General features: G+C 40.7%; 1 protein-coding gene and 1 long non-coding RNA gene across 3 annotated transcripts in view; one reads left to right on the top strand and one right to left on the bottom strand.

The window, feature by feature from the left end:
• The window catches only part of TEC (tec protein tyrosine kinase), a 140,063-nt gene that overhangs the window by 21,930 nt on the left and 94,397 nt on the right, over positions 1-23,736 (bottom strand). For both annotated transcript variants that reach the window (XM_082728383.1, XM_082728382.1), the window contains exons 3-8: positions 14,214-14,318; positions 12,465-12,546; positions 11,627-11,755; positions 9,636-9,676; positions 8,263-8,438; positions 4,551-4,616 (exon numbers count right to left, since the gene is read on the bottom strand). In XM_082728383.1, coding sequence (XP_082584509.1) covers positions 4,551-4,616; positions 8,263-8,438; positions 9,636-9,676; positions 11,627-11,755; positions 12,465-12,546; positions 14,214-14,318 — 599 coding nt within the window. The remainder of the gene's footprint in view (positions 1-4,550; positions 4,617-8,262; positions 8,439-9,635; positions 9,677-11,626; positions 11,756-12,464; positions 12,547-14,213; positions 14,319-23,736) is intronic.
• Positions 1,313-12,165, top strand: LOC309863501. The gene is made up of 2 exons (XR_014311085.1): positions 1,313-1,660; positions 11,849-12,165. It is a non-coding gene; the product is annotated as an uncharacterized lncRNA (long non-coding RNA).

Here is a 23,736-nt window from a genome sequence, read left to right as displayed (position 1 = left end):
TTTTTTATGACAGTAGATGACAGACATCTTTACCAAGCAAACTAGTTTTGTGCATCATGGTATGGATATGTCATAATTTATTTACGCTATTCTTCATTATTTAGTATAAAAATCATTTCCAATTTCGAAATAAGAGCAAGAACGAATTTTACTCCACAAATTCTAACTTATGGGAAACATCACCCTACTTTCATTATTGTATATAATTCAAATTAAATCCTACCCCAAGCCCCCATCCCACCAATAGGCTGTAGGTTTCAACTCAAGTCATTCTGGAGGCTCCGCCATTGAATTTCACAAAGGTGCCTGGGTCTTCCAGACAACCCCCGGGGGTCACCGGAGCCTCTACTGCAGGGATGTCCCCATAGCCAAGTAGAAGCGCCTGCCCCCCACCCCCGTCCCACCAGGTCCTGCTACACAACGAGCCCCCGCAGATCTGTGCCCTTCTTAATCCTTGGAAAATCTTTCCCAAGGAAAGATGGACACTGCCCTCTCCTAACTCATCCTCAGAAATACTCTGCCATCTCCCTGCTTCCCCAGACCAATCTTTTCATGAGATTATAAGTACGCCAAAGAACATGAACTCAGACTGTTTTCTCTGGCCTTCTGTTTTAAACTTTTTGTTGTTTGTTTGGTCTGTTTGTTTTAGATGCCCTTTAGTGAGCAGAAAACCCTCCACCACAGTCCTATTTCCTGAGGCTTCCAATGTTATGATACCAGACTAGTCCCTCCGGGCATCTGAATTTCCTACCACTGATTCAGCCTTCTATAAAAGAACTGACACCTACTTCTGACCCAGCAAACACCCTGAGACAAGCAAACATAAAGGCCTTCTCTGATTGAGGAAGGGAAAACTACAATGACCAAAATACAATAATAAGATCTTTTTTTTTTTTTTAATCTAGATTGTTCTATGCACTCATAACAGCCAAACGTCCATTTCAACACGACGACTGTTATTTTACTTGGAGTCTGAGGTGATTAACCAGAATTATGAGCATTAAGATCTCATTGCTGCAGACTCCACTTTAGGAACTGAGACCAAGTTTAACAGAGGTGCACTTGTGTGATCAATCCATTTCTGAATGAAGTGGAAAGATACAGTAAATGCGGAGAACAGAATGGATTCTGTCACTAAGCTTCTTCACTGATAACAAGAAACATTTGTCAGAATGCCAAAAAAAAAAAAGAGTCATAAAAATTAATTAAGGAAAGGCAACTGGAGCTCTTGGGGTATATTATAAACTAGCAGGACCTGAAGGATTAAGGAAAACAATTCTCTTTATAAACAACAAAGACCCAACCCCGTATCTTCACAGCGAGCATAAGCAAGAGAGGTTTTAGTTTCACATTCAGATGTAAGGAATCAGTAATGCTGCCTCAAGAGGAAATTCAGCTGAAGATATTCAGAGAGAGAAAGAAGCTCTTTCCTCATCTAGTATATTCACAGTTTCTGGGAAGGGAAAAAGGACATAAGAAAGAAAAGGAAAGGGCAGACGGGCTTTTTGAAATCCTGCCCAAAGCAGTCATTTTCGGAAGCATCTGCAGACTCCCTGAAAGGGAATTTTCCCTCCTTAGGATGTAAACTCGGACCTTTAAGAGGCTGTTGAAGGAAGGGACAGAGGAAGGAGTGATGGACAAAGAGATGAATCAATTCGTGGTGAGTGTTTCCCAATGGTCCGTCGTGGCTTCTCTGTCTCTTTTGCGGTAATTCTCACCAGGCAAGAAGGGAAAGACAGGGGTGCATCTGCTGAGCTCATCCTGGCCGGAAGAAGGCTACTCACGGGCAGACATAAAGGAGCCCACATGGTGAGCAGGAGCTCGGGCGCAGATGCCAGCCCCCGAACCTCTCCCCTAGACCGTCCCAGAAAGGTCTCTGTGAGAGGGAGGTGAGTTAGTGCCCCGTGATGGGGGAACTCCCTCTACATCTGAAAAGAATGGCTTGGGATTTGCAAGTAACTGGTCAGTCCATCCTTAGATAGCAAAACCCAACGGGAATGAGGTTTTCAGATTGGCTAGTGATGTCAACACACTCCAGAAGAACAGGACTTCAGAGTAGTGTCTGAACAGAGAAGAAAAGGAGATTTGGAGATACTCAGTCTTTTCTGGAAAGTTCAGATGCTGGCCATGCTTTCTTGGGGAGGATATGTTGAGTATATCCCAAAGGGAAGGCAACCAGTATAAATGGAGGACAAACAGAAACCAACCAACCAGCTATAAATCTTGGCTGGTTCTTTGACCCTTTCCTCCTGAGCCACCTACTTAAAAGCCTTATCCTAGACTTTGCCCTGTACTAAGGGCCCTTTCATATCTTTCCATCAAGACCATGTCCTCACCAACATCACGATCCCACTTTCTTTCCTGCAACAGCTCCTCTGACCGTCTCTACCTCCAACTGTTACGTGGGTCTGGAGGTCAGAAGCAGGTTCTGAGAGCCGTGGGAGCCTGAGGCCCGGCAACACGGAGTCCAGCCCTGTGGACAGTCTGCTGTGGACAGTCTGTTGCCTGGAACTCCCAGGCCCAAACAAACAGCAGGCGAACTGTTGATCCAATAGCTGGCAAAAGGCTTTTTAACCCTGAGGACCTTTGGGATGTGTTACAGCATGGGCTGTAGCGAAGAACAAAAGAACAGGACAAATCTTGGCATAGACAGACAGTGGGAGGAGAGAGGATCTTTGATGGTCTACGCCGAGAAGAGGTTCGAGAAGAGGTTTCATCCTTCTCATTGAGTGAGGCACAGCCCATGCCATGAGGAATTCCTGACCCTGGGCAGAGGGCTGGGGAGTCCCACACCAGAGACCGTACTCAGCAAATTCACTGAGCCGCACAGAGAAGGAGGAGAGTCTCTTACAAGAGAGGAAATTTCCAAACTAAGATAAATCCAAAAAACTCATGGTGATGAATCAGAGCCTCCATAAAATCCTTATTTGTAATCCCATGAGGAAGTTCTCACAGTTAGATAAGGATTATCTGGCTTCCGAGCACAGCCCTCCCCAACTCATCAGTTAGGTTTCAGATCACTATAAAACTGGGTCCAAGTTTTTGCTGTTTAGCACCTTCCCTAATTCCAAGGATTTTGCTGTATTTTCCTAAAATTTATTTAAAAGCAAAACCACAACGTATTTTACATATTTCTATATCCTTACCTGTTTCCGAAACAACACATCACAGAGTGCTACTAATCTTTTCTTTCTACATTTTAAGGCATAGTCATATTACAGAAAGTGATACGGACAGAGGAGACAGCTTTTTCTTGATGGCGGCAGTGGTGTTTTTAAATAAGTGAATGAAGTATCAGAATGACCACCCCAGAATGATCACAGAAGTCTCTTTGGTATATATGAGCCTCTCGTTAAAACCTGGCCAGGCTCTGCTAATGGACATAAAAATACTACGCCCATTGCCTTCTCTGGAAAGCAGTCTGACAGCAGGCATTAGGAGTCCTAACTAGCTGTTAGCCCAGTCCATAAATTTTTAGAGATATAAAAAAAGAGTCATTATTATATAGCAAAGGTGCTAAACACCACAGTGCTGTACAAATAAGGAAATGCCTTTATAAATTATTGTACATCTGTGTGCCGTGTGCCTGCTTGTGCCCGTTAAGGCCTAGCACAGTGCCTCAAACAGGAAGTTTCCCCTCTCGGGAAGTATTTGATGATTTTATGACTGAGTGAACTATAAGGCAGTTATGAAAATGTTTTTGAAGAATAGCTAATGGCATGAGGAAAATTCACACAATATACTGTGAAGTAGAATAAAGAGGATACAACATATACACAGCATGACTCTATGCCTTAAAATAGTAAAAAATTGAAATGAAATGCTAATGTTAAGAAGTCAACTCTAGTTGATTTATGAGTAATTGTTGTTATTAACATTTTTTATATTTTAAAACACTTTTAAAACAGCAATCATATATTGCTATTATAGCAAATAATAAAAATAATAAAAAATAAACTTTTTTTTAAAGATTTTGTTCTGAAGTAATCCCTACACCCAATGCAGGGCTCAAATTTACAAGGCCAAGACCAAAGGTCACTAATATTCTACTGACTGATTCAGCCAGGTGCCCCACAAACAGCATTTTTAAAAAAATTTTTATTATTATTTTTTAAAAGATTTTATTTTTTATTTATTTTATTCCCATTGAGCAGGGAGCCTGATATGGGACTCGATCCCGGGATTCCAGGACCATGACATGAGCCAAAGGTGAATGCTTAACCAACTGAGCCATCCAGGAGCCCCACAAACATGTTTCTTTAAAAGCCACTCTTAGAAATTATATTCTGATTTCTGGAGTCAATGAACAATAATATGTATGTCAAAGTCAGCTGAGCTGTGATTTGTTTAAAATCGGTTCAATTGTATTTGCCCGTGTAACTCCATTCCTACATAGTACCTTCAGGTAACGCGTACTGTAGAAACTAATTCTCACAACATTTTTACCACTCTAGACAACTGAGTTAATGAAAGATATCCATGACTTACATAATTAGGAAAATGAAAACATTTTCTGGTTCTCCACATTGATAAAATAACCATTTACTTACTCATATTGGTCTAAGTTGTTTGATTTCTTTCCTGTTACATAGTTACTTGGGATATATCCTTCACACCTGGAAAGAAGGAAAATACTTTAGTTAAACTGAAATTATTTTACTAAGAAAAAGTACTGCCTTTATGAAAAGATTAAAGCATTGTATTGCCTAAAGTTTTAAGAATAACTAGTCAACCCCCAATAATTCAATATATCTATAGTATTTGATGCTTTACAAAGTACTTCCTCATTTGACCTTCCCTAAAATTCTGAGGTAGGCAGGTACAATGTTGTGTCCCTACTTCCTGGTGGGGAAACCAAGGCTTACAAAAAGATTAAGGGACTTTCTCCAGGTCCCAAAACTAGCTAGTAACAGGGTTAGAACTTGTGACTAGGTTCTGAGACCTTCCTAATATTCCATGATGCTTCTCTTGAATTCATAATTTCTTGGGATGTTTGAAAGAAATCACTATTTCAAAAAAGTTCGAGTGTCGGATAGAAGTACCCATCTTGCCAATTCTCCAACAGTCCTTGTAAAACACTGTTTCACAGAAGGGAGCCCCTCACTTCTTCATCAGCATCATCTAGGACACTTGTTAAAAAGGTGAATTCTTGGGTCATTCCCCCAAGAGAACTTAATGAGAGGGCCTGTGTGAGGCCAAGGAAACTTCAGTTTTACCTGAAATGAGACTTAAACTCATTAGAGCTGAAGAAGCCATCATACTTGAAAATGGCTAGAGAAAATCTCAAACACTCACAAACAATGAAACTATGTCAAATGAGGGCTCTCTTCATCTGATTTGGAAATCATTTCAGAACACATACATACATCAAAACATCATGGTGTACACCTTAAATATATGTAACTTTTATTTGTCAATCATACTTCAATAAAACTTAAAATTAAAAAAAAAATAAAAAAGGAAGCAATCTTAAAGGGTAGAATCTTGGTAGGAGTCAAGATTTTCAGTGTAAGATAAAAGACGTACCATGCACAAAATTTTAAAAACTGAGTAAAACCCTTAAAATCTTCAATCTGAATTTGAACTAGTAGTAGGAACTCATAATACACACACACATACCCACACACACACATACATATATATAGCTCTAGAATCCTAGCACTCTGATTGTTGTCCAAACACTATCTCACAAAAAGGAGCCAGCACTCCTTAGAAAAATGGTGCATGAAAGGATTGGCCAGGAAAAATAACCACATGAACTTGAGCTGTCTTATTTTACCCAGAAAGCAAGAAAGCTAAGAAAGATTAAAAAGGTTTCAACCCAAACCAGGTACCACTGACCTACAATGGGTCAATTCAATCAAAAAGAATAATGACCACAATGGTTGCAATATGCATCCATAGTAACTCTTCAAATAATTATTGGTTACCATTGTTATCACTAGAGGAAGCTCAGTCACCAACCCACCGTGCTGAAAATCGGTAAAAGGAAAAAAATCAAACATTTCTCTTGCTTTTGATGCACAAACTAAATGAACTGGTTGATGGGGCAATTCTTCCCTAGAGGATTAATAAATGCAGACAGAATGACAGACTTAGACAATCACCATTTTACAATCCCTAGTGAACTCAAGGAGCTAAGCAGTTATCACTAATGAGTGCCAAAATCATTAGGTGGAACCCTTATGAAGGACTTGATCGTCACCTGGACCACTGAGTGATCTTAACGTCATTAGAAGTGAGTCAACCAGATATCAGCTTCTAACGTGATCAAGCCTCTAGACTACAATTTATAGGAAATACAGGGCATGGAGACATATTAAATGATACCATGGGGAAGCAATTAGCTCAATCTAGATTATGGCTCATTTCATAGGGTAAATGACTTGGTTTCATCAATTAATCAAAAAATGAAAAAAAAAAGAAGAAGAAGAAGAAGAAGGAGGATGGGGACAATTGTAGAACAAGAGACCTATGGCCAAGCCAAAATGCAATACGTGGACCTGATTTTAGTCTTAATTAAACTGCATAAATACATCTTAGAGCTAATCAGAGGGGAAATGGAGTTATGTAATCAATACTATCCTTAGACCTTGACCAGAGGGGCCCTGGCCATGACCTTACACTTCCAAAAGCATGCTAAAGTCTATGTTCCCTCAGCCCTCTTCTAGAACATCATCTGGGTAACTAGGACCCCCAAATTCTCTGTCCCTTGCTGAGGCCAACACAGACCTTTCCACCTTATATTCTGAAAAGCAAATTATGCTGGTTATAGGTAACTCCTTCTAGCCCAAGTCCAACGGGTGACCAAGTTGTGGACTGGCTTCTGCAAACAATATGGACAGAGCTTGGATGTATGGCTGGGAAGTCCACATGGGTCATGTGGGATGGAGCTGGGGTAGAAGGGAACAGGGAAGGAGAGGACCACAGAGAGCCAGCCCTCTATGCACTGTCCTATTCTGGCACGGATTCTAACTCAAACCTTGCTTCCTTGTCATTTTGAAGGTACGTTTGTTAAGTGGGAGGATAAATGTTATTTTATTCACTAGTTTGTCAGCTTGACTTAGGGTTTCAAAATATTTAGACAAATGATATGTGGGCTTTCATTTGTAGTCTTTCTCCAGTCCTGAAAATGTTAGCGGAAAGTCTACAGATGGTATTTTTTTAATTATTATTAAGTATGATAATGACATAGCAGTTGTTTAAAAACATCTTTCGTAGTTAGCCTCGGGGATAAAATGACAGAATGATTTGAATTAACTTTTAAACACTCTAAAACAACAACAACAACAATAATTGGGAGGACTGGTAAGTCAGTCCAGAAGTGAAGCGAGGAACAGAGAATTGGAATTGGGAGATGGGGCAAGGAGGTGAGAAAGCAGATTTGGAGGGAGAGTATGTTCTGTCCAGGACAAAAAGTCCTCCTCTTTTTATCCCCAGGAACTCAGAATATAAACAGGATTATATTTCAGAGGTAAACGCAGGATATAGTTTCTTTAATGAAGCCTAAAAGATACTCATCCCCTACATTTATCCATATTTACTCATCACTTATCGAATAGTAAAATTGAAAGGACTCTTCCTTTAAATCCAAAAATATCTTGTATAAATCATGCTCATTTTAAAATTTCTTTTTTTTTTTAGATTTTATTTATTTATTTGAGAAAAAGCATGTGCACTTAAGTGGGGGGTGGGGAGAACAGAGGGAGAGGGAGGGCCAAGAATCTCAGATTCCATACTGAGTGCAGATCCTGACGTGGGGCTTGATCCCACAACCCTGAGATCAGGACTTGAGCCAAAACCAAGAGTCAGATGCTTAAGAAACTGAGCCACCCAGGTGCCCCATTTTAAAAATTCTTGCATTTATATGCATATATGTATTTTATACACATATTTCATACATATATACTCATGCATGTATGTGTGCACACGCAAACACACACATATTTTCTCTCTTAGAAAAATGTAAGATTACTTACCTCATGGAAAAAAAACCTGAAATGTCTTTCTCCCAAGATCAAAATAATCTAATTAAACATACAACGAATGAGAAAGAGACCAATGTAATGCATTCTAATTTCTGGAAAGAAGTGGTGGATCCATTTACATTTATTGAGTCATTACAAAGAACACATTGTTACTGCAAAGTAATGATGTGTACTTGACTTACTGTTGACTGAGCTAGTCTCATTACAAGATCATCACAGACAGTCCTGGTCTCACTTGGCACTTAATTCCCACCCACACAGAGAGAACACTTACCCGTATTTATCTCTTGCTTTCCACCAATGAACATCGTTCTTTTCTAATATAATATATTCTTGGCCTCTCTCTAATCTGAGATCATGCGCCTCCGTTGCTTGGAAATCATACATGGCTACAACGATTTCTTCACTATTGTCTTCTTCTTCAGGTGGAATTGGTGGGGGAGGCCTTCGCTGAGAAAAGGAGACAACACACGAAAATGTAGTCATTCTGTTTGAAACTAGATGTGAAGTGAAACACTAAATGACTCACACAACAACAGAGAATAAAGCAGAAACCTCAAGTCTACTTAGGAAAATCTGGGGAACCCTCCCGTGACTTCGATGACATTGGTGCTACTGGACGTCTCGTGGGTTTCGGAATATAAGGCATGGTTTCGGAATATAAGGCATGAGCAAAACCCCTCCTTAAACATCAGATAGCTTTTGCTCCTTGTCAGGGCTACCCTTCCAGGGACAGCTACAGATAATATGTGAGTAGAAACCAGAAGACTAAAGGTGGACCCACCATTCTAATGGCCTGAAAGGGGAAAACACACACTAGGGGGTGAGTCTTCTATCAAGTCTCCTGTCCATCAGAGCAATGTGCATTTCTTTGTGCTTTCCATGTGAAAGGTATGCACTTAGTACCTAACACACTTTTTTTCATTTATTCTTAATACTGGGCCCATGAAATAGAGTATATAATTCCCATTTTATAAGAAACAATGGTTTAAGTAATCCTCCCAAAGTCACTCATACCAGATTCACATTGGATCAGGTATGAAGTGGTTCCCAAGTACATGTGTTTCCAACCATACCCCACTCTTCAAAGGCATATCATTAAATCACTGAGTCATTGATATATCATTAAATCAATAATGATTTATCATTAAATCATTAAGTTACTTTTTCGTCCTGATACTGTGGTCTGAAGACTGAAATATTCCTTTAATGTTCCTTTAAATTCCACACCTTTTCTATAATTCTTGAGGCCAAAATATAAGCAAAATGCCAGACGAGGAGAGGGCCCCAGTGATAATCTGAAATAATTAAATTAATATTATTTGATACCAAAAAAAAAAAATACTCAGCATACCTTCCTCTGATATGAAAAGTGGGGCAGAATCATGTGACTTAGGAGAAGTGAGTTGGGGGAAAACAAAGTGGGAGACACACCAACCATGAGAGACTGTGGACTCTGAGAAACAAACTGAGGGTTTTGGAGGTGCGGGGGTGAGCCTGGTGGTGGGTATTATGGAGGGCACGTATTACATGGAGCACTGGGTGTGGTGCATAAACAATGAATTTTGGAACACACACACACAAAAATTTTTAATTAAATTTTTTAAAAGAAACTGTAAATGTTTCCAAAAGGTAAAGACCTCCTACCTTCTTTGTTTCTGGTGCTGGAGGTAGTGCTTTTTTTATACCTGAAAATGACAACAACAAAAATAGGTCAAAATGCCATCTACCAATGACTGAGAGCTTTAACAAGAAGTGAAAACAAACACATGGGCGAGAACTCCACTTGGACTCTCACTCTGGTGCATGTTGCTTTCAACACTGTTGCGGGGAATAATTTAAAGTGCTTTCGAAGCTGGTTTGTTTTCTGCCTTCTGGAATAGATTATAAATGCCAGAGGGATTGGGGCCCTATCTTGTTCTTGGTAAACAAGTGAGACTGAGACTAGGACTGTGGGCAAATGAAACCATCAACAAAATGAAAAGGCAACCCATGGAAGAGGAGAAAATACTTGCAAATCACATACCTGATAAGGGGTTAATATCCAAAATATATAAGGAACTCATAGAACTCAACAGCCAAAAAACTCAAAAAACTGTCAAAAATGTTGCAAAGGACCTGAACAGACATATTTCCAAAGAAGACATTCAGATGACCAACGGGTACATTAAGAGAGGCTCAGTATCACTCCTCATTAGAGAAATGCACATCAAAACCACAATGAGATATCACGTCATACCTGTCAAAATGACTGTTACCAAAAACACAAGAGGTAACAAATGCTGGGGGGGTGTGGAGAAAGGGGAAGCCTCGTGCAGTGCTGCTAGGAATGCAACCACTATGGGACACAGTATGGAGGTTCCTCTAGGAATTAGAAATAGAGGAACACCTGGGTGGCTCAGTGGGTCATGATTCCAGGGTCTTGGGATCAAGCCCCGAATCAGGCTCTCTACTCAGCAGGGAGCCTGCTTCCCCCTATCTTTCTCTGCCTGCCTCTCTGCCTACTTGTGATCTGTCTCTGTCAAATAGATACATAAAATCTTTAAAAAAAAAAAAAAAAGAAAAGAAAAAAGAAATTAGAAATAGAACTACCGTATGACTCAGCAATCCCACTTCCGGGTATATACACAAAGGGCAGGAAAGCAGTACTTTGAAGACATTATCTGCACTTCTGCATTCATAGAAGTATTATTCATAGTAGCCAAGGTATGAAAACAACCTAAATGTCCATCAACAGATGAATGGATAAAGACACACAGTGTGTATATATAATGTACTGTATAATATTTATAATATATATAAATAAAATGGAATATTATCCCGCCTTTAAAAAGAAGGAAATCCTGCCATGCATAACAACATGGATGAATCCGGAGGGCGTTGTACTAAGTGAAATAAGCAGACAGGAAAAAAAAGACAAATACCACAGGGAATCAGTTACATGTGGAATTTAAAATAAAAAGAAAATTCAAACTCCTAGTAACAGAGTAAAAAAAAAAAAAAAGTGGTTGCCAGGAGATGGGGGTTGGGAGGAGGGAGACAGAGTTGTTGGTAGAGGGCACAGATTTTCACACGTAAGATGCATACGGTCTGAGGGTCTAATGTCTAACCTGGTGACGGTAGTTGATAGCACATTAATGTATAACTGAAATGTACTGAGAGTAGAACTGAAATATTCTCACACATACACAGCGGAAGGCTAACATGTGAGGTTATGGATGTCTTAACTCCATGGGAAGAATCCTTTCACAACGCATACGTATACCAAATCAGCACAATGCACACTTGAAAATATCTTACAATTTTAATTGCCAGCTCTACCTCGGTAAAGCTGAAAGGAAACAAGCTGTTAATGGTGCCACATTAAGCTCATACTTTTAACAGAGTCATTTTGAGCAGGCTTCCATACTGTGATAAAAGCTCTTGAAAATAGACCTTTTGATTCCATGAGATGGCCCCACTGCTAAATAAACATAATTATTCATACAAAATACACCCGCCCTACATTCCCACAGTGCGAGAAGGTGTAAAGGTCATAGTTAACCAACATCAAAATCAAAACCAAGTCACTTTCACACTATACCAATAGTGCATAAATCCTGCACATAATATCATTATAAAATAAAATAAATACTTACTACTCTCAAAAAGGTTATATTTTTCGCATCCAGGTGCTAATTTTTCAGTTTGTCGGCAACACTGATAACTTCCATCTGCCCAAAATTTAGGATGATATTTAATCATGATATTATTGTTGTTCTTTATTTCTGTAATTCAGAGACACATTAAGTGACTAGTGAGATAAAATGGATGACAGAACGTTTTGTAGGTAACACTGTCGATCATTCTTTATTTCTCAGATGCTACGTTTATTATGAAAACACTTTCATAAGCACTTTCATAAACACTTTCATACAGCACAGCATTCAGAAAATCGATATGGTTCTCTTTCACCTTCTTATTTTGATGAAACGCCCTTGTTAGCAGAAGTGACTTCTGCTGTACCATGATGCTTAAGCACACAAGTCAGCTCACCCCACTCTGCTCTGCAGGAGAAGGGATGAGGACCCAGCAGTACAAATCACTCATGGAAACACTTTATGCACAAGTCGTCAATCCACACCAAACATTGACTACACAGACCATGTCTCAGAAAATAAAATCCTGTTATCAAAAAGGTCCAGTGCTTCCTCATCGTTAAATGTATTAGTCATTAAATGAAAGCATGCATTCTTTTTTTTTTTTTTCGAAAGCGTGCATGCTGTAGAAACTATGTGTACAGTTTCTAAAGGAATCAGGTTATAAAAAAGAAAGTTGTCTTCATCATGTATCCCAGTAGCCGACTGTCCTCAGAAAAACACTTATTGTAGATTAAAGGATTCTAAATGCAAGATACATTAGCTGAATTTCTCTTCCAGTGATAACAATGTTATATCCTAAAATTATGTACAGTTAATATTTCATTATGAGTTTTACCTTCTTTTAACTTCTTCACCCACCGGTCCCTGCTTTGCGCACTAGGTGCAAAAATGTAAAGTGTGTTAGCATCATGAACAACCTAAAGTAAAACAAAAGATAAAATAGATGAGAAATACTTAGACACAGCATTTCTGACTAGCACAGAGCCCTGGGTACCAGAGACATCGATAAATGATTCTGAAATGATCAAATAAAAGTCATTTACTTTGGATCCAAAGAACCTACAAAAGCATACGTATTTCCTCATGTCTATATCAAGTCGGATATACATTTTGCAAAGGACTGAGCTTTAATAGAAGAAAAAATATAGAGAGAGACCAAGATGCTTCACTAATCATTATTTCTTGCAATCTAACTAATTGAAGATCCTTAAGTAAATTTGGTTGTAGCAAGAATTATTCTAACCTAGCATTTTTCTGAATCCTATGTTACACGAACGGACTACCCTGTCAATGCTACCGCTGTACCTTCCTTTTACCACTGTAAATAACGGCAGTGGCTAACTTCATTAAACACTATCCCAACTCTATATCTATCTGTGCTTTACAGATATTTAACTCAGTTAATCCTACTACTAAGGCATCATATTTACATGTTACAGAGGAGACTAAGGCTTACCCCCAGACCTTCCACTCCTGTGTAACACCAAAAGGCACCATTCATACAGAACACACTGCATAGGACACCCCCTAACGTTGTACTAGATAACCTGCCCATCTCATCTGGCTGATGATCCAGAAAACCAGGATCCTGAGCCCAAACTGTGAACCATGATGCCTCTTTTAGAGGTAACTCCTGGTGAGCAACTAAAGTCTTATTCTTAGTACTCTTAGTATTCTTTTTTTTTTTTTTTAAGATTTTATCTATTTATTTGACAGAGATCACAAGCAGGCAGAGAAGCAGGCAGAGAGAGAGAGGAGGAAGCAGGCTCCCTGCTGAGCAGAGAGCCCGATGCGGGGCTCCATCCCAGGACCCTGAGATCATGACCTGAGCCAAAGGCAGAGGCTTTAACCCACTGAGCCACCCAGGGGCCCCAGTACTCTTAGTATTCTTAATATTAGTAATAAAACTCTGCCTGGGAAACTAACCCAGTTATTCTGTGGTCTGTCCTTTCACCTTTGATCAGAGGCACAAGGCAGAAACTCCCTGATTGGCTAAAAAGAAAAACAAGGCTAGGAACCTCCCTCCTGACACAGAAAGGCAAATACTGCATGATCTCACTCCCTGTGGAATCTAAAATAGTCAAATGCATAGAAGCAGAGGCCAGAGAGAGTGGTGGTTGCCAGGGACAGGGAAGAGGGGTAAGTGGGGCGATGTTGGTCACAAAGTATAAAGTTTCAGTGAAGCAAACGAATGAGTTCTGGAACTCTAATGTAGAGCCTAGTGACTACAATTAACAGTACTGTACTGTATACTTGAAATTTGCTAAGAAGGTAGGTCTTAAGGACTCAAAGGAAGGAAGGAAGAGACGGAGGGAAAGAAAAGAGAAGAGGATAAAGAAAGAAAGTGGTAATTATATGAAGTGATGGATCTATTAATCAGCTCAACTGTGATCATTTCACAATGTATCCATATACCAAAACATCACGCTGTACCCCTTAAATATACACAATTCCTATGTGTCAATTGCACCTCACTAAAGCGAAAAAAAAAAATTATCGACCACGAAAGCAACGGCAGGAAGCTGTAATGTCAAATAGTAGGCAAAACTAAATTATTCTGTGGCAAAAAATCATGCCAGCTTACCTGAAATGGATATTTATTTTGGCAGGGGACAACACCCTCATCATTCTTCACTATTTCCACACACTTGATTTTTGCAACATCAATAAATCCCTTTCTGTATTTTTTCTGTTCAAAGAAAAACAAAGGGAGAACCATTACAATCACAACAAGAAAAAATGTAGTTAAAAGAAATATTTGTAATGAAATCACTGATTCAAAATAATACAATTTTCTTAATAATTTCCTAAACCATGTCTCCATTTATTGTCAAAACTCTTCAAAATACTAACATCGTGAGAATTGTAATAAGATAATAGTATTGTGTGAAAATAACTATTTCTGTTTATTTCTAAATTTTCCTGTCCTTGCCTCCAAAACACTCTAGAGCACAGAAATGGGCTCCCTTTTATTGTCCCCAACCCCTTTCAGGCATGTATCTTTTCAATTTCTTCGACATCTTGATGACAGCACTCATTTCCAACTCCTGACAAAATAGCATCCAAGACCAAATCAAGCAAAACTCCAGGTACTTGAGGGTCCCCTGAGTGGCTCAGTCTGTTACACATCTGACTCTCAATGTCAACTCCGGTCATGATCTCAGGATTGTGAGATCAAGCCCCACATGCGGCTCCATGCTTAGAATGGAATCTGCTTGAGATTCTTTCCCTCTCCTCCTGCCCCTCCCCACTTGCACTCTCTCTCTTCCTCTCAAATAAATAAAAAACCTCCAGGTACTTGATCACAGATACAAACTCTAGCCAGTTACTTTTTCTACTCAGGAGGATGTGAGGCGGACTTGAGATATTCATATAAAACTTCCATTCAGATTCTATTGTGGGATATTCTATTCTACTTTTCGATTGCCCTCTCTGCTTATTGCAGTTCTGCCAGTGGCAATTAACTAAGGACATATCAAGACCTCCCTCCACCCTTAAGCATAGTACTCTTACACCTGAGAATTCATCCAAAGGAAAAAATCCACAAGACTACAAAGTAGCACATGCAAACGTAAGTTGATAGAATACACCCATTAAAAACCATCACAAACACAATGTGGAAATAAAAAATGTTTACTGAATAATGCTAACTGATATATTCCACATGAAAAACTGTGCAAAGGTGAAAGTTACCTTTGGGAAGAAGACAGTAGATATTCATACGACAAAGACCAGAAGGGAAGGTAGAGAAATGAAGAACACTGTAAGGTTTGGGGTGACCCAGCCAACCCCTGTCATTAGTCATTCGAAATTCCCTCATTGAATAGTCTAAAATTGTCCTCTGGTCACAACCTTTGGGGCCCCTATCCTGCTCCCAGGAACCTGCTTTACATTTTTACTGTCACTATAAGACCTTCAGACCTGTCCCTCTCCCAGGTCACTAGTGCCCATCTAACAGCTGACTTGGTCTATCCTGGAGGTCATTTCATCATAGTATCCTCTTTCTCTCTCTTTCCTCTCTCCCCCAGCCCCTGCACAAATCCCATATATCCTTTGACAATTCTGTCGGTACCCAGTGCTATCCACACCTTCCCTATTCCTGCATACCAGGTTGCAGAAAGTCAACGATAATCCTAATTTTCTTCCCTATGCTTCCCCTCATCTCCTTTGTCTATGACTCATGGAGAGAACCTGGTGGCTTCCATGGAGAACGTCAGTCTTATCAGAGCTCCGAACCCTTCCCATTCCCTTCGTCCCAGCAGGCGAGCTCCCTCACTGCTTTAGGAAGAGAGCAGCCATCCAACCAACACACCCTTCAACTTCTTCCTTCTGGAGAGCAAAAGCATTCTAAGATTTATCTTTTTTTTTCTTGTCTTTCATCCTGTCTCTTGGAGAAGTTAAGGAAACTGCAGCTCAGACAGGTTAAATATTCAACAAGGACCCCAACTGACCCCAAAGCCTACTGGACCCTGGGATACCCCAGCGGCAAACAAGTAATAGCTTTAATGGAGCTAAGTCCCCAAGTGGGGGGCAACAGGTATTCTGAGCATGGACTGAGCTTCAGCCAGAGTAGACAGAACGACATTCTCCCCACCGGTGCTTTTCTGAGAAACTTCCTTCTACCTATAGACACATTTGAGCCTCTCCCATCCAGACCAAGAACCTTCTTCTGGCCCTACTATTGCCCTCGCTTTCCTCTTCCCTTCCTGGAAGAGAAGAGGCTCACATCCTCGGCCTTCCATTCCTTCCCACCCACTCCTCCTCCTTAACTACTTGCTGTCTACTTCCTCCTCACCACCGCCTGCTAAGCCAGTCTCAAAAACGTCACCAGTGACCCCCACCCAACAGTCCTTCCTCAACTCTCATCTACTCACACCCCGATGAGGCATTTGAAAGTGCCCCCACTCTCTTCTCCCTGAATGGCCTTGACTCTGGGTCATCCTGGGTTTTCCTACTCTCCCTCCCCTTCAGCGTCCCACAGACAACACCTGTCCTGTGTCAGCAGCTGTGTCAAGGAACACACGGTCAAGATCAGGGAAGCTCACCTCCTGAGCATTTAGCTCACAACTACTGGGCCATTGGATCCTCTCAAATTCAGTGAGGGCAACATGACCAGAAGCGTACAGAGGGAAGAAACTAAAATTAATTGACTTGCCCAAGACGGACAGTATTTATGATACAGTGTTATAAGCACTGTCTATAAAGAAAAAGATGGCATGGACACGGAGGAGCCGAACCTTAAATGCCAATTCTGGAAAAGAAATTCCAGTATGTGACTGGGAGGAGCTGAACGGCACACGACAGAGAGGGAGTAAACAGCACAGACGAAGAGAAACATAATCCAGGATGACCGCGAAGTTGCCTCATATGTAAGATGGGAATAATAACAGCTATGAGAACGAAATGAGTTAGTATTTGCCAAATGCTTAGAATAGTGTGTGGCCTATAATATGATATCTGTAAGTGTTGGCTACATTAAATAAATAAATAGGAAAAAAAAAAAGACCAGTGTGGTTGAAACAGGGTGCATGAGGCAAGATGGAAAGGTGAGCAGGGCTAACCAGGAAAGAACGTACTGCACAGCATTAAGAGGTCTGGTCAGACAGGATCCCTGCCCTGCTCCTGGGGTCTGTGCCAGCTAGTACGTGGGAGAAATTGACAGAGCACCATCCTCTTATTAACAAGGCATACATGTTCACTGTCAAAACCTTAGTAAATACTAACAGCACCAGGAAAATCAAATGACCCTTAATCTCCCAACCCTGGAGAAAATCACTGCGGACGTGGAGTTTTCCCAACATTGTTCTCAGGGGTCATTTACCCCCTGCCAGCTCTCTTAGTCCTTGAGTAGTAGGCTGGTCTGTTTCCAAGATACCCATCTCCACTCACCACCTGCCCCTGCTATTAAATGCAGCTGTTAAATGCAAGTCAATCTAGGGGCACCTGGATGGCTCGGTCATTAAGCATCTGCCTTTGGCTCGGGTCATGATCTCAGAATCCTGGGATCAAGCCCCGCATCAGGCTCCCTGCTCAGCAGGAAACCTGCTTCTCCCTCTCCCACTCCCCCTGCCTGTGTTCCCTCTCTTGCTGTGTCTTTCTCTGTCAAATTTGTAAATAAAATCTTAAAAAAATAAAAACACGTCAATCTATATCGGAAAATTTAGAATGGCCTACATACTAGATGGACTTAGCCCCCTAAATTCATGTTCTGGGACATACGATCTATTTATGTAATGTACTAATATTGGGGTTTGCAGACAAAGGTTCAATTATAAGCTGCTGTGCATGACTTTATCTACCCCACCAGCAAACACTGATCAGACACCAGGTACAGCCCTGTGTGCCACAACTTCAAAGTTATGCAAGGGGGTTGAGGGTCTCCCTAAGAGGAGTTCACAATAATATACTCAGTGGAAGGAGAAGAGGGGCAGGATTCGGAATCAGATAATGGCAAACTCTTGTGAATTCACGGTGTGTTATGGAGCAGACAGATTGGACCAGGAGGAGTTGAGAAGTTTCAGGAAGGCAGTGCCCCTATGATTTGGTTTCTAAAGGATAAGTAGGAGTTTTCCTGTAGAGAAAGTAGAAGAAAAAATTCCAGGCAGCAGAAGCAATAAAGCACTCATTTAGGAAACAGAAAAAAAAAAAAAAAATCCATAGTGGTTCAGAACGGTTCAGGGGGAAGTGTAGGAAATGACACAAAAAAGGTTATTTGGGACCAAGTTAGGAAGATGTCTATAGACCAGACTAGGCAGTTTGGAAGGAAGAGTGCTGTATTAGGGTTTGCTTTTGAAATGGTAATTGTTAATGGCAGGGGTGACAAACGGATAGAGACAGCGAGGCTAGCCAGGAGCTGCCGCAGTCTTCAGGTGAGGGCTGACGAGGTCATGAACCCGGTCAATGGCAGTAAACCAGGTGAGGAAAGCGGGGACACCAGAACATTAGACCAGAGAGTCCACGTAACTCTGGCATCAATTAGATGTGGGGATTCAGAGAGAGGAAGGAGTTAGGAAACCTCAGGATTTTGAATCTGAGTGACCAGTAGACACCGACGCCATGAGTCACCACAAGGAACACAGAGTGTTGGGAAATGCTTTTGCAGCTGGACAACCCACTGGAAATGTCTGGAGGGAACTGACAATATGAAGCTCGTATTCAGCGGTGCCGATCATTTTCTTTATAGTAAAGAGAACTCTGCTTTTCTCAACACATATGTTGTGTGTATATATAGTAGAACCTTATTCTAGCCACACCTCAGGGAAGCCTAGGAGGTTAGGCAAAGTCATGGAAGAGACTTGCCATAGGGAACCCTAAGAGTAATGGAAAGAGCCATGTGCCTGCCCCCTTAACACCTGGTCTTCACACGCTGGTGAACAAGAGTTAACGCAGAGAAGGGACATAGAACATACAGTGTTTTCTCCATTCAGACTGTTTATCATTTCTTCAATAAGAAAATTACTTCATGGGGCACCTGGGTGGCTCAGTGGGTTAAGCCTCTGCCTTCGACTCAGGTCATGGTCCCAGGGTCTTGGGATGGAGCCCCATATTGGGCTCTCTGCTCAGCAGGGAGCCTGCTTCCCCTACTCTCTCTCTGCCTGCCTCTCTGCCTACTTGTGATCTCTGCCAAATAAATTAATGAGATCTTAAAAAAAAAAAAGAAAATTACTTCATAATTACTGAAGTATGCTATACATTACTGTTACTATTGTGGCCCTAGGAGAAATATCCAAGGTCTTACAAGTTTCATGTGAAGTTTCCCTTTTCTTTCTTTCTTTCTTTCTTTTTTTTTTTTAATTTCTTTTCAATGTAACAGAATTATTGTTTATGCACCACACCCAGTGCTCCATGCAATACGTGCCCTCCATAACTATAGCCTTCACCGTGCCCACCAAACTGAAAATCACAATTAAGCCAAGACATCGCCTTACTCCTGTTTGAATCATCCAAGCTTTCGAAAAATGTACCTGGCACTTAGCACACATTCATTCAACACTGTGCTGAGCCAGTCTGCAAAGGACGCACAAGATTTTGTGTGTGTGTGTGCATAACACAGGATACATACTTCTCCTCTCTTGCATACCCTCTATACACTTAACCAAGTTTGAAAATGAGTTATGTAATAATCGTTTTACACATTTCTAAACCAGCACAAATGGGGAAACTAGATCTAGAGATGAATTATAAGTTGCTTAAAACTACATGTCCGGTGAATGGCAGAACTGGGAGGTAAATGCAGGGATCCTGTCCCCCAGCAAGTCTTTCAAGGCACCCTGTTTTCCTTTAATTTCCAGAAAACTCAGTGTTTTATGAATATCAGTATCAATCCTAAATTAATGAAATAACATTTTTTTCTAAGTGTATACGAGCATTCAGGGCTGGCCCAAGGTCAATGTGGGAAGTCAGCGGTTTATCTCCAGGACACCCTGTGTCCTCCTTCTACACCCGACTCCCCAGGCCTCTGAGTCCCCATCAGGCACAGTGAAAGACCTTCCAGGATTTTCCTCCAGAATTGCCAATGATCCCTCCCCTTTTCCCCATCACAGCTTTTATTCCTAAGGTGGCTCCTCCCAGCCGCAGGCCACGGTAGAAGTTTGCTGGATGAGTCATCCTTGCATTGCAATAGGATCTCAGGAAGGCGGAAGGAGCTGTGGAAACAGGGAGACCCTGCCACCAGACTTTGCTGCTTAGAAGCTGTATGGCCTAGGGCAAGTTCTGTCCCCTCCCTCTCGGTTCCCTTGTGGTTCCCTTGTCTGTAGGAATACGAAACTACTATTCACTCTGCTAAGCTTTTAGCAGAAATAAAGATAACGCACAGAGATGCTTAAGCACGGTGTCTGGCATATGAAGTCGGTGTCTGGCATATGAAGTCATTCCCTAAACGCAGCATTCACCATTAATTAGCTTTCACCATAACCCTGGAAAGTTGTTGCGAAACTGATCATACCAGCAGTTACAAGATTGCCCAAGAGACTGAGCCCAGAGCTCTCAAAAACGCAAAGGCATTTACCTGACTCCAGGTCTCTCAGGCTGGAATATTTCTGGACTCTTCTTATAAAAAATAAAATTATCCTGTGTCAAAATCTAACAACTGTAGAGCACTCACTCTGAATCAGGCACTGTGTCCACCTCTTCGCATGGGTGACTCAATGAACCTTCACAGCATTTTATGAAAACAGTTATCATCCCATTTAACAGATGAAGAAATCAGGACATAAAGGGTATAATTAACTGCCAAGAGTCACACAATAAACCAGGATTTGAACTCTTGTCTAATTCTAATCTTGAATTCTTAAGTGTAACACCCACTTGAGTAACATGATATCACTTAAGTACACACATAAAATAAGTGGAACTTTCTTATGCTTATAGCTCTTAATACCCCTAAGACAAAGATAGTTCACAAATTAAATTTTTTAAAACTATACAAAAAATAAGATTTTTTTTTTTACTTAAATGTGATGGATGGGCATCCGCTGGAGTTGAAACTCTGCCCTGAAGACAGTTCTGACTTGTACAAGCTTGCATTACTCTGGGCCATCTAACTACCACTTCCACCCCTTCTCTCCATTTCAGTTACAGGGAACCTCTGCTTACTGAACACACAGCACCATCCAAGCATTAGGCCTCCATGTGGCACTACTGAACCACTTCGTGTTTGATCAGCCACTGCTCTTTCTCAATAGGCCACAACGATTAAAAAAAAAAAGATGGGCTGCTGACATGGTCATTCAGTGACGAGGAAGTACTCCAAAAATGGAGACAAAAAGTTGTGTGTGTGTGTGTACAAACCCATATGTATTTATCATACATATGTGGGCACACACAGGTTATATTGCTGGGGGAGTTGTGTAGAATATTGCCATCAAGTTAAGAACACAAAATTTAAAATTCCTAGAACCTGCAGTCCTTGCCAAATGGGGAGCCTCAAAGTTGCTGTTAATATTTATTGCATCCCATCGGGACAGGTCCCTCATTCAGCCATATTCATCAAGATAGATTTCTGCTTCTCTCTACCGCTGGCAAGCACAGAAACCAAAGAACCATAATGGAGATACACAAGTTCAAAATGTCTTGGTCTTAAGGAGTTTACAAGCAGACATTTGCTAAGGTTAAGGAGAAGAACAATAACTGTCCACAAAGAAAGTTCAGATGAGTCAATACCACACAGCTAAGAGATCCAGGCAACTCTTAAAAAGAAAAGGAAAGAAAAGGACACAGTCTACAAAAAATCTCCAATGAGCCACAGGTCTATTTTATTCATGAGGGTCGTTCTTTTCCCTTTCTACTCAGAACACAGTTCAAAGAATGGGCCTAAGAGCAACAGGACACATTAATCACAAGAAACAAGGAAATGCCCAGGATGGATTTGGCAAGGTTTTTTGTAGATATTGAGAACAGTCTTGACGTAGACCTCTCCGGCATCAGAAGAAGTAGAATACATAAAGTTCAAAGGCATTTCCAACTTGATGGTGGTAGGATAAAATGCCCCCTCTTTACCAAGGGGTAAATTCTAGTGATGAACAAAAGAAAGTGAAAACAAAAACTTGGCATCTAACACTTTTTCCTCCCTTTTCAACAATTTATAATAACCATTGACATAGGTGCTTTACATTTCCTATAGTGCTTTTACACTACAAAAGAAAAAAAAAACAAAACTCAAAACAACAACATCAACAAAACCTCTCAGAACTTTTACATAAGGAAGCCAGCACCAAGAACCATAAGATATCTGGGAATAAACCTAACCAAAGACGTAAAGGAACTGTACTTGAGGAACTACAGAACACTCATGAAAGAAACTGAAGAAGACACAAAAAGATGGATCAGAAGAAAAAACATTGTTAAAATGTCTACACTGTCTAGAGCAATCTATACTTTCAATGCCACCCTGATCAAAATTTCACTGGAAGTTTTCAAAGTGCTGGAACAAACAATCCTAAAATTTGTATGGAACCAGAAAAGGCCCCAAATCACCAAGGAAATGTTGAAAAAGAAAAACAAAACTGGGGCATCACATTGCCTGATTTCAAGCTTTACTACAAAGCTGTGATCACCAAAACAGCATGGCACTGGCACAAAAACAGACACACAGACCAGTGGAACAGAGTAGAGAACCCAGATATGGACCTGCAACTCCATGGTCAAATCATCTTTGACAAAGCAGGAAAAAATATCCAATAGAAAAAAGACAGTCTCTTCAATAAATGGTGCTGGGAAAATTGGACAGCAATGTGTAGAAGAATGAAACTTGACCATTCTCTTACACCATACACAAAGATAAACTCGAAATGGATAAAAGACCTCAACTGGAAGCAGAAACCTATCAAAAGCCTAAAGGAGAACATAGGCAGTAACCTCTTTGATGTCAGTCAGAGCAACTTCTTTCAAGACATGTCCCCAAAGGCAAAGGAAAAAAAAAAAAAAAATGAAAAAGAACTTTTGGGACTTCATCAAGATCAAAAGCTTCTCCACAGCAAAGGAAACAGTCAACAAAACAAAGAGGCAACCCACGGAATGGGAGAAGATATTCGCAAATGATACTACAAAGGGCTGATATCCAAGATCCATAAAGAACACCTCAAACTCAACAAACACAAAACAGATAATCACGTCAAAAAATGGGCAGAAGACATGAACAGACACTTCTCCAAAGTAGACATGCAAATGGCTAACAGACACATGAAAAAATGTTCAACATCATTAGCCATTAGGGAGATTCAAATCAAAACCACAATGACATATCAACTTACACCAGTTAGAAGGGCCAAAATCATCAAGACAGTAAACAACACGTGTTGGAGAGGATGTGGAGAAAGGGGAACCCTCTTACACTGTTGGTGGGAATGCAAGTTGGTGCAGCCACTTTGGAAAACAGTGTGGAGATTCCTTAAGAAATTAAAAATAGAGCTACCTTATGACCCTGCAATTGCACTACTGGGTATTTACCCCAAAGATATAGATGTAGTGAAAAGAAGGGTCATCTGTATCCCAATGTTAAAAGCAGCAATGGCCACAGTCACCAAACTGTGGAAAGAACCAAGATGCCCTTCAACAGACGAACGGATAAAGAAGATGTGGTCGATATATACAATGGAGTCTTATGCCTC

The sequence above is a fragment of the Mustela nivalis genome (assembly GCF_964662115.1).
Source record: "Mustela nivalis genome assembly, chromosome: 4".
Classification (NCBI taxonomy): Eukaryota; Metazoa; Chordata; class Mammalia; order Carnivora; family Mustelidae; genus Mustela; species Mustela nivalis.
The sequence above is the reverse complement of the archived record's forward strand: the minus strand, read 5'-3'. Positions and strand labels throughout refer to the sequence as shown.